Here is a 10417-nt window from a genome sequence, read left to right as displayed (position 1 = left end):
TATTTACTGTGTCAAATGGAAACAGTTTCCTCCAAATGGAAAACAAGTTTCTATTGGACAAATTCAGGTAAGTCCCTCCCCATTTCATTCTGTTTGCTTCCTAGAGTAAAACGTTTCCCGTTGCAAAACATTTAGCAACAGAATCCAACTAATGAATACACCCTGGTTTTGAAATCTTTTGTACAGTACCTAATCATCCAACTGTCACATTGACCTACAGTATAGAATGACACTTAGTGTGAACCAGAGGGGTCATGGGTTTGAAATGTTTGCCTTATCCTCACAGAAGATGGGAATAGTTTACTTCTCTACACTACAGTACCTCTTAGACCCAAGCCTGGTTAGCTAGTGGTATCTTTCATTAGTTAGGTTAGGTCCTCTCCACAGGTGATGAGCTCGTCTTCAGTATACCTCCTAAATGTCTTGGCAAGCATGCTGCTCTGTCATAGTCTAGTGCCTTATGCCTTTCTGTTTTTATAGGGGACCTACTTCATTGTTATAGATGTGAATCCAAGTGCCTTATGTATGTCTGAGATCATGCCCTGGTCTAGAAAAGGGAATTAAATGTTATCAACTCAATAAAGATGACAAGTGTTTGTCTGAATCAGGCCCTATGAATAATTCAGATTCAATAAATGAGAGAGAATGTATATAAACATTTGTATTTTGTATGTACATAAATCATGATAATTAAACAGCTTACAGTCAGATCCAATGTTGAGATACAGTATGATTAAGGTTATGGACAAATGACAACGTTGAAATGCATAAGTGAATATCTGCACTGCATCGTGTGCCCTTCCACCAAATGATAGAAGACTGAAGCTTGGCGCACCCCAATTATGTGCACATTTTGATGCCATTCATTGCCAATGGACACTTGGCTTGCAAGTGGTTCATATGAGCTCCATAGTTCAGGGACAAAGTTATTCTCTTTGCTTACCGAAACTGTCCAGTTGATGAAAGTTTGGGTCATGGATAGGCAGGCCATTGGAGATAATGTCACAGCACCGTTGGTTTGTTGTTGTGGGTGTGAGGTGTATGGGACGGTCAGACGGAGCTCTGCTGTGATGTGACAGAGCTCTCCTGTGGTGATGCATGGTGATGCATGACGGTCAGACGGAGCTCTCCTGTGGTGATGCATGGTGATGCATGACGGTCAGACGGAGCTCTCCTGTGGTTATGTGTGGTGATGCATGACGGTCAGACGGAGCTCTGCTGTGATGTGACAGAGCTCTCCTGTGGTGATGCATGGTGATGCATGACGGTCAGACGGAGCTCTCCTGTGGTGATGCATGACGGTCAGACGGAGCTCTCCTGTGGTTATGCATGACGGTCAGACGGAGCTCTCCTGTGGTTATGTGTGGTGATGCATGACGGTCAGACGGAGCTCTCCTGTGGTTATGTGTGGTGATGCATGACGGTCAGACGGAGCTCTCCTGTGGTTATGTGTGGTGATGCATGACGGTCAGACGGAGCTCTCCTGTGGTTATGTGTGGTGATGCATGACGGTCAGACGGAGCTCTCCTGTGGTTATGTGTGGTGATGCATGGGACGGTCAGACGGAGCTCTCTGCGGAGGTCTGTTCGTAGGCCTGCAGGGCCAGCTCTATGTATCCTGCCCTCTGGGACTCCCGCTTGGCGTAGATCTGGTGAGGAACAGACACACAGAGGTTAAACAAAGGGTTTACTGGGTATCATGGCTACTGGTGCATCAACCTATCAATCAGGTCCTGAGATACACTAGTGTCTGCTGATTGGGCCCCACCTTGAGCAGGTCCAGTCCTGAAGCCTGTTGGCTGGAGGCCTCCTGGGCTATCTCACTGTGTGGATGGACCTTGTTGAACAGACCCACCAGACTCACTGCATCCTGCAACCTAGAACAACCTGGGGTTACTTGGCCTATCCACAGGGGGTACTTGAGAAGATTAATGAGACCATAGGCTAACTGATAAAATGCACATGAGGGGGTACTTCAGGGGTGGTACAGTAACCGAGAAAGGTTGGGAACCCCTGCTCTAACAAACACAGACACTCACAGGTCTTCCTGCAGCATGTCTATGATGAGTCCGTCCACCCTCCTGGCATTGACCAGGTACCAGACCAGGCCACCAAAATGTCTGGTGGAGCGTAGCAGATCATACTTCCCCATCTTCTCTAGATCCTCATAGGTAGCTGCATGCACCTGGACAACAGAGCACAGCCAATAGGGAGAGGGTTTTACTAACTGCTAATGGGTAATAATAACTTAACCATACATCTGGACAGCCTGTTGAGGAGTGTGAAGGCAGTGGTCTTTTACCCTGATGTATTCTGAGGAGTCAGGTTCAAACTGGACCTGGCACAGATCCAACACATCTTCATGACGATCCTGGCCAAACACCACCTTCAGGCTCTCCTCCTGGAAGACAGGGGGTGCTGTGAGCCTGCGGGCCCCTTTAGGGAAGTAGACCTGCAGGATCCTGTCTCTCTCCTCCCACGATGCCTTCCTCAGAGTCCCAGTGGGTTCCCGGATCACTATGAACCGCTCCTGGAAACACCAGGAGACAACCATGGAAGAGAGAACCAAACTTGACAGTGAGAAGACAAATGAGCACTAAATTGTTTGAGGCATTATCATTGTAAATGATAACCAACATTTTTGTTGATGGACACAAACCATTACACACACTTTGCCTGTGGTGTATGTTGAATATAACATTGGTGGACACAAACACACTCTCTTCCTCTCTCTCCTACCCTGTGCGGTATGTTGAAGGTGATGTCAGTGAAGACGTATTTGGCTGTGTCCATGCCCTCCAGGATCTTGTCCTCAGACAGGACATCGTTGATGGGCTTCCTCTCCGGCAGCACTGGAGGCATCTTCAGCAGCCTCTGGGCCTGCTCCCTGGCACTCTGGGTCGCCTACAACACAAACACTGACACATTAACAAGACTGACACTAGCTGTACAGAGATATCATCTGCCAACTGAAATCTTCAGAATGTTGCAGCAGATGTTGTAGACCCATTCCCTACTCTACATGACAAACTATCTGACCTACTGTGTGTGTGTCCGTACCTCCTCCAGCTGTGCATCTGTCATGAGTTTGTACGTGGGGGGCTTCAGCTCCTGTTTGATGGGTCTGAACACCTTCTCCAGGTCCAAGCCTGTGATTCGGGTTAGGATGTCCTGCACCTCTGCATCCATAAACTGGGGCTTCACATGGGCATCTGGAGAACCTAGAAACAAATGAATGACTCTTCAGAGATGGATGAAGCTAGCTCTGGTCTCGGATCTGCAGGTACGACCTGCATCAGAGCTAGTCACACTGCGCATATTGACACAGGAAGTGATCTCACTGATGACGAGAAACAGGAAGAATGGCGCCAAGTACAAACCAAAGATTGTATGTACAAACCTTCTTCTCCTGAATACAAGCCTCTGTAGCTCAATTGGTAGAGCATGGCGCTTGTAACGCCAGGGTAGTGGGTTCGATCCCCGGGACCACCCATACCTAAAAATGTATGCACGCATGACTGTAAGTCGCTTTGGATAAAAGCGTCTGCTAAATGGCATATTATTATTATTCTAGATATTTTTCATAATTGCACTTATCAATCTTCAACTACTGGAATGATTGTTACATCATTGTTACGTGTTCTCCAAAGAATCTTAAGATGGACTCAGTACTTAAAGATCAGAAATCAAACTGAGGATGAAGATAAATTGTAAATATACAGTGGGGAGAACAAGTATTTGATACACTGCCGATTTTGCAGGTTTTCCTACTTACAAAGCATGTAGAGGTCTGTAATTTTTATCATAGGTACACTGTGAGAGACGGAATCTAAAACAAAAATCCAGAAAATCACATTGTATGATTTTTAAGTAATTAATTTGCATTTTATTGCATGACTTAAGTATTTGATACATCAGAAAAGCAGAACTTAATATTTGGTACAGAAACCTTTGTTTGCAATTACAGAGATCATACGTTTCCTGTAGGTCTTGACCAGGTTTGCACACACTGCAGCAGGGATTTTGGCCCACACCTCCATACAGACCTTATCCAGATCCTTCAGGTTTCGGGGCTGTCGCCGGGCAATACGGACTTTCAGCTCCCTCCAAAGATTTTCTATTGGGTTCAGGTCTGGAGACTGGCTAGGCCACTCCAGGACCTTGAGATGCTTCTTACGGAGCCACTCCTTAGTTGCCCTGGCTGTGTGTTTCGGGTCGTTGTCATGCTGGAAGACCCAGCCATGACCCATCTTCAATGCTCTTACTGAGGGAAGGAGGTTGCTGGCCAAGATCTCGCGATACACGGCCCCAATCCATCCTCCCATCAATACGGTGCAGTCGTCCTGTCCCCTTTGCAGAAAAGCATCCCCAAAGAATGATGTTTCCACTTCCACGCTTCACATTGGGATGGTGTTCTTGGGGTTGTACTCATCCTTCTTCCTCCAAACACGGCGAGTGGAGTTTAGACCAAAAAGCTCTATTTTTGTCTCATCAGACCACATGACCTTCTCCCATTCCTCCTCTGGATCATCCAGATGGTCATTGGCAAACTTCAGATGGGCCTGGACATGCGCTGGCTTGAGCAGGGGGACCTTGCGTGCGCTGCAGGATTTTAATCCATGACGGCATAGTGTGTTACTAATGGTTTTCTTTGAGACTGTGGTCCCAGCTCTCTTCAGGTCATTGACCAGGTCCTGCCGTGTAGTTCTGGGATGATCCCTCACCTTCCTCATGATCATTGATGCCCCACGAGGTGAGATCTTGCATGGAGCCCCAGACCGAGGGTGATTGACTGTCATCTTGAACTTCTTCCATTTTCTAATAATTGCGCCAACAGTTGTTGCCTTCTCACCAAGCTGCTTGCCTATTGTCCTGTAGCCCATCCCAGCCTTGTGCAGGTCTACAATGTTATCCCTGATGTCCTTACACAGCTCTCTGGTCTTGGCCATTGTGGAGAGGTTGGAGTCTGTTTGATTGAGTGTGTGGACAGGTGTCTTTTATACAGGTAACGAGTTCAAACAGGTGCAGTTAATACAGGTAATGAGTGGAGAACAGGAGGGCTTCTTAAAGAAAAACTAACAGGTCTGTGAGAGCCGGAATTCTTACTGGTTGGTAGGTGATCAAATACTTATGTCATGCAATAAAATGCAAATTAATTACTTTAAAATCATACAATGTGATTTTCTGGATTTTCTGGAAAATTACAGACCTCTACGTGCTTTTTAAGTAGGAAAACCTGCAAAATCGGCAGTGTATCAAATACTTGTTCTCCCCACTGTAGGTATATTTTTGACTTAGGGATGAAGTAGCTCCGGCGACGTGTCTTTCAAGCCTTGCTCCAATGATCATGCCCGAGGTCTTTCTGGCCCAGTGGGATAATGATTTTGGGAAAAAGTGTATCCCTGCATTTTTGGGTGAGTTACAAAAGTCGCTATATTGAAGCCAGTCACTGAACAAATCAAGGACGTCAACCACCCGAGCCACAGCCTGTTCACCCCGCTATCATCCAGAAGACGAGGTCAGTACAGGTGCATCAAAGCTGGGACCGAGAGACTGAAAAACAGCTTCCATCTCAAGGCCATAAGACTGTTAAATAGCGATCACTAGCCGGCCTCCACCCAGTACCCTGCCCTGAACTTAGTCACTGTCACTAGCCGGCTACCACCCGGTTACTCAACCCTGCACCCTAGAGGCTGCTGCCCTATGTACATAGACATGAAATCACTGGTCACTTTAAAAATGGAACACTAGTCACTTTAATAATGTTAACATACTGCTTTACTCATCTCATATGTATATACTGTATTATAGTTAATGCCACTCCGACATTGCTCGTCCTAATATTTATATATTTCTTAATTCCATTATTTTCCTTTTAGATTTGTGTGTATTGTTGTGAATGGTTAGATACTACTGCACTGTTGGAGCTAGGAACACAAGCATTTCGCTACACCCGCAATAACATCTGCTAAATGTGTATGTGACCAATAACATTTGATTTGATCTTAAAAAGGAAAGACTCAACCATTTTGAATGTTATACTGTTTTGGGGCATATCTGATCAACGTTCTATCGATTCCCAGGGTCACTTCATGTGTATCTGAGCTATTGCCATTCAAGCAGGCAGACATTTGGCCATTATGATGTAGCATTGTGATAAAGCTGCTCTCACTACACTGGAAGTTACACTGAACAAAAATATAAATGCAACACGTAAACTGTTGGTCCCATGTTTCATGAGCTAAAATAAAACATCCCTGAAATGTTCCATATGCACAAATAGCTTATTTCTCTCAAATGTTGTGCACAAATGTGTTTACATTCCCCGTTAGTGAGCATTTCTCCTTTACCAAGATACTCCATCAATAAAAGGCCACTCAAATGTGCAGTTTTGTCACAACAATGCCACAGATGTCTCAAGTTGAGGGAGCGTGCAATTGGCATGCTGACCGCAGGAATGTCCACCAGAGCTGTTACCGGATAATGTCATGTTCATTTCTCTACCATAAGTCGCCTCCAACGTCATTTTAGAGAATTTGGCAGTACCTACAACCAGCCTCACAACCACCTGTATGGCGTTGTGCGGGCGAGCGGTTTGCTGATGTCAACGTTGTGAACAGAGTGCCCCATGGTGGCGGTGGGGTTATGGTATGGGCAGGCATAAACTACGGACAACAAACACAATTGCATTTTATCAATGGCAATTTGAATGCACCAAAATACAGTGAGGAGACCCTGAGGCCCATTGTGAGGACCATTTTTTGAAAGGTATCTGACCAACCAGATGCATATCTGTATTCACAGTCATGTGAAATCCATAGATTAGGGCCTACTGCATTTATTTCAAATTTACTTATTTCCTCATGTGAACTGTACCTCAGTAAAATCTTTGAAACAGTTGCGTTTATTTTTTTGTTCAGTATAATAGGAATTTGACTTTTAGATCGTGAAAACGTCTATCATATGTCAGATTTCAATCCTGGCCGATGTCATAAAGTGGGAAGTTTTCTTCTCATGAATGAGCCATTGATCATATTTTTTGCAATACTCCTACCTCGAAAAACATGTAACTTAACAGAGGGTCCACCACATTTCTCATATTTGTCTGCCTCTTCAGTCCAGGGTGCCATTGGGAATGTCAGGCGCCACTCTGCGAAGCACATCGATCTGCAGGTTGAACATGGCGAGATTGTAGACTCCTAAATTGATAGTGCAGTTTGATTAGGCGATTTTACAGCGAACTAGCTACTTCACATGCTGATATTGACTTTAGTACTATTGTGTGTAACTACGTTTGCTAGCTAGCTACCTAGCTAGCCAGCCAGCCCATAGAGAGAGCATTGCGGGTTTTGTAGTCGACTTGAGCTGCAACAGATTTCCACAAATATTGTCACATTGTTACCAACCTTATTATAATGACAAAATGAAACATTTCTTTAGAAAAAATATTGTTCTTACATTCTGTTATTTAACAGTGTAAATTATAGGAATTAGTGGGGGGGCACTATGAAAAATGTATGTACTCACTAACTGTAAGTCGCTCTGGATAAGAGCGTCTGCTAAATAACTAAAATGTAAATGTAAAATGCCCCGAGTCTGATTGCTGTCACACTGGGAACCCAGATCTCGGAAATCTCCGACATCCGAGCGTTCAAGACAACTCGTAACTCGGAGCTCAACTGGTAGAGCAAGGTAGTGGGTTCGATCCCCGGGACCACCCATACACAAAAAAAATTATGCACGCATGACTGTAAGTCGCTTTGGATAAAAACGTCTGCTAAATGGCATATTATTATTATAAAAAACGAAATCCGAATGGCAAAGATCGTTTCCAAGTCGGAAAATGTCGAAAACTCTGGCGTCTTACAAGAGCTCCGTCTTTCCGACCTGAAGATCACTGACGTCATGATTTGACAGTCTTTAAAGCACTAGTAGTTTATGCTAAATTAATGCTAATGATGCTTTTCCGAGTTCCCAGTTTTGAACGCTGGATAGATGTATGTTCTTGTCAACATGTGTGTAAATAGCTTCAAGGATAACAACTAGCTACCAGTACCATTCAAGTGATTCAAATGCTGAAAAGTGAACGACAGCTAAGTTTTCGCATAGGCAGCTAACAGTAGATAACAATAGCTGCACATGCTACAAGGTCAGTTGTAGAGCTCCCATTTCTCAGTGTGACGACAAATTGTAAATAAACGACTTACTGCTGTCAGACGGTACACTGCACAGCATCCTTCTGCTACATCTGACAAGTATTCGTGTGTTTTGGTCGACATTTTTGACCCGAGAATAGCTCCTAAATAGGCACCGTGCGGCCATGTTTGTAGCCACCTCGTCGACTGACGTCACCTATTACATACGACGTAGAAATTGGGGAATCATGGGAGATGGAGTCTTTCAATTGTATGAGTGTTTTTTAAAGGATGTTCACCAGATGGCGCTAATTGATCATTTCTTCTGTGTCCACTTGCAAGTTGTTAAAGTGGTGATGCTCATGAAACTCTGACATGTACCGTAGTCCTAGGTTGGAGTAAGTACAAAAATGTATTCACTCACTACTGTAAGTCGCTCTGGATAAGAGCGTCTGCTGAATGACTAAAATGTCAAATGAATAAGGAATTTAGTATTATCCTGAAATTGTAAGTACCATAAACATGTATTATGTTTGTCTGACCAATACACAGTCTTTTCTCATTATTAAAATAAATAAAATAAAAAATATATTCCTTTTAGATGTCATTGGTCTCAACATGTTAGCACCCAGGCTTAAAAAATAGCAACAAGTCTCTTGCCTTCTCTCGGCATGGTAGAATTGTGTCTGCTGTAAGAATTCAGATATTCCTATATTCAGCAATTTGGTTGTTTTTCTGCACTGCCGTGTGATGTCTGCTTATCCTTGAGGCATAGCTTTGAGTCAGAGTACTAGACATTCCTACACCATCGTTACAATGTGTTCCTGCATTGTCTGATAGATAGCTGAGAAATCTGTCTGGATAGATGATAGGAACACACACACTTTCTCATGCAGTCATACAAAACCCTTTCTCATGTAGAAGAAAACACACTTAACGTTGCACATTAGCACAGATTTACTCTCAAACACCTTATGATTTGGTTCGTGAAAAATTATCTCCAAGTATTTTTGAAACATTCTTAGTAATAAATGATCGTGGCATAGATTCCAGAGCAATATTTTTGTATGAAAACTTTAAGGAAGTCACAAACATTATTATTAGATAATTATTTATTCTTACCCATAAGTCAGCAACTGAATGGAAAGTTCTATAATGGTAGGCAATTTAATTTTGATTGTACACTATAGTGTATTCCACAATAGAAGGAGAGCGAAACCAAAGAGAATCTGTTTTTGGATGTTGAGTATCTATTCAGAGAGAAAGAATAAGCTAGCTTTGGCAGACATTCTCTGGTCGTCCCTGGTAACATGTAGGAGTGAAGCCTTGATCACTGCTAAGATCCTTCTAGAGAGGGATTATGTCAGACCAGGTGGCTATCTCGCACAGTGAGCCCACGGCGCGCGCACACACACACACACACACACACACACACACACACACACACACACACACACACAGACACACAGACAGACAGACAGACAGACAGACAGACAGGCAGACAGACAGACAGACAGACACACACACACACACACACACACACACACAGACAGACAGACAGACAGACAGACAGACAGACAGACAGACAGACAGACAGACAGACAGACAGACAGACAGACAGACAGACAGACAGACAGACACACACACACACACACACACACACACACACACACACACACACACACACACACACACACACACACACACACACACACACACACACACACACACACACACACACACACACACACACAAACAAGCCACCACCATATTATACAGTCATGAAACCAGAGCTACCTATCTGTGCGTCATCATCAAAAACAGCATGTGTCACACATAAATCCTTCCCCCTGGGAAGGGCTGGACAGTAGATGGGGGATGTAAGATAGAGCAGGGTAAAGGTGTGTGTTTGTCAGTAATGAGGTGATGTGTAGCACGGCAGAGTATAGCAGGGCAGACAGTGGTGCAGCTGTAGCAAGCTGTATGTAATGACGTGAGGATTGAGCTGTAAGGGGCCTACGGCTCCAGATGTACGCAGCTGTCGCCCTGCTGACAGCTCTAATCCTGCTACGCACAACTGAATGCCCTGGGAGGGACGGCGAGAGCGAAGGAGAGAGAGGGAGAGAGAGGGAGAGCAAAGGAGAGAGAGGGAGAGAGAGGGAGGGAGAGTGAAGAAGAGAGAGGGAGAGAGAGAGCGAAGGAGAGAGAGGGAGAGAGAGATGGTAAAATGATTTCTGCATTTCTGATTCTGCTCTGTATTCTCTTAATTGTTCTGTAAGATAG

General features: G+C 44.3%; 1 protein-coding gene across 1 annotated transcript; it reads right to left on the bottom strand.

Annotated features, from left to right (window-relative positions):
* Positions 1–641: 641 nt before the first annotated feature.
* Positions 642–8337, bottom strand: LOC311114719 (small ribosomal subunit protein mS22-like). The gene is made up of 7 exons (XM_084189954.1): positions 8207–8337; positions 3060–3220; positions 2739–2903; positions 2302–2529; positions 2039–2184; positions 1768–1876; positions 642–1648 (listed from the first exon to the last, which is right to left on the bottom strand). Exons 1-7 carry the CDS (start codon positions 8319–8321, stop codon positions 1559–1561), a joined length of 1014 nt encoding a protein of 337 aa, XP_084046080.1. The 5' UTR covers positions 8322–8337; the 3' UTR covers positions 642–1558.
* Positions 8338–10417: the final 2080 nt, after the last annotated feature.

This window comes from Coregonus lavaretus (genome assembly GCF_964263955.1).
Source record: "Coregonus lavaretus genome assembly, contig: HAP1_SCAFFOLD_358, whole genome shotgun sequence".
Classification (NCBI taxonomy): domain Eukaryota; kingdom Metazoa; phylum Chordata; class Actinopteri; order Salmoniformes; family Salmonidae; genus Coregonus; species Coregonus lavaretus.
This window is presented reverse-complemented; position numbering and strand designations above follow the sequence as displayed.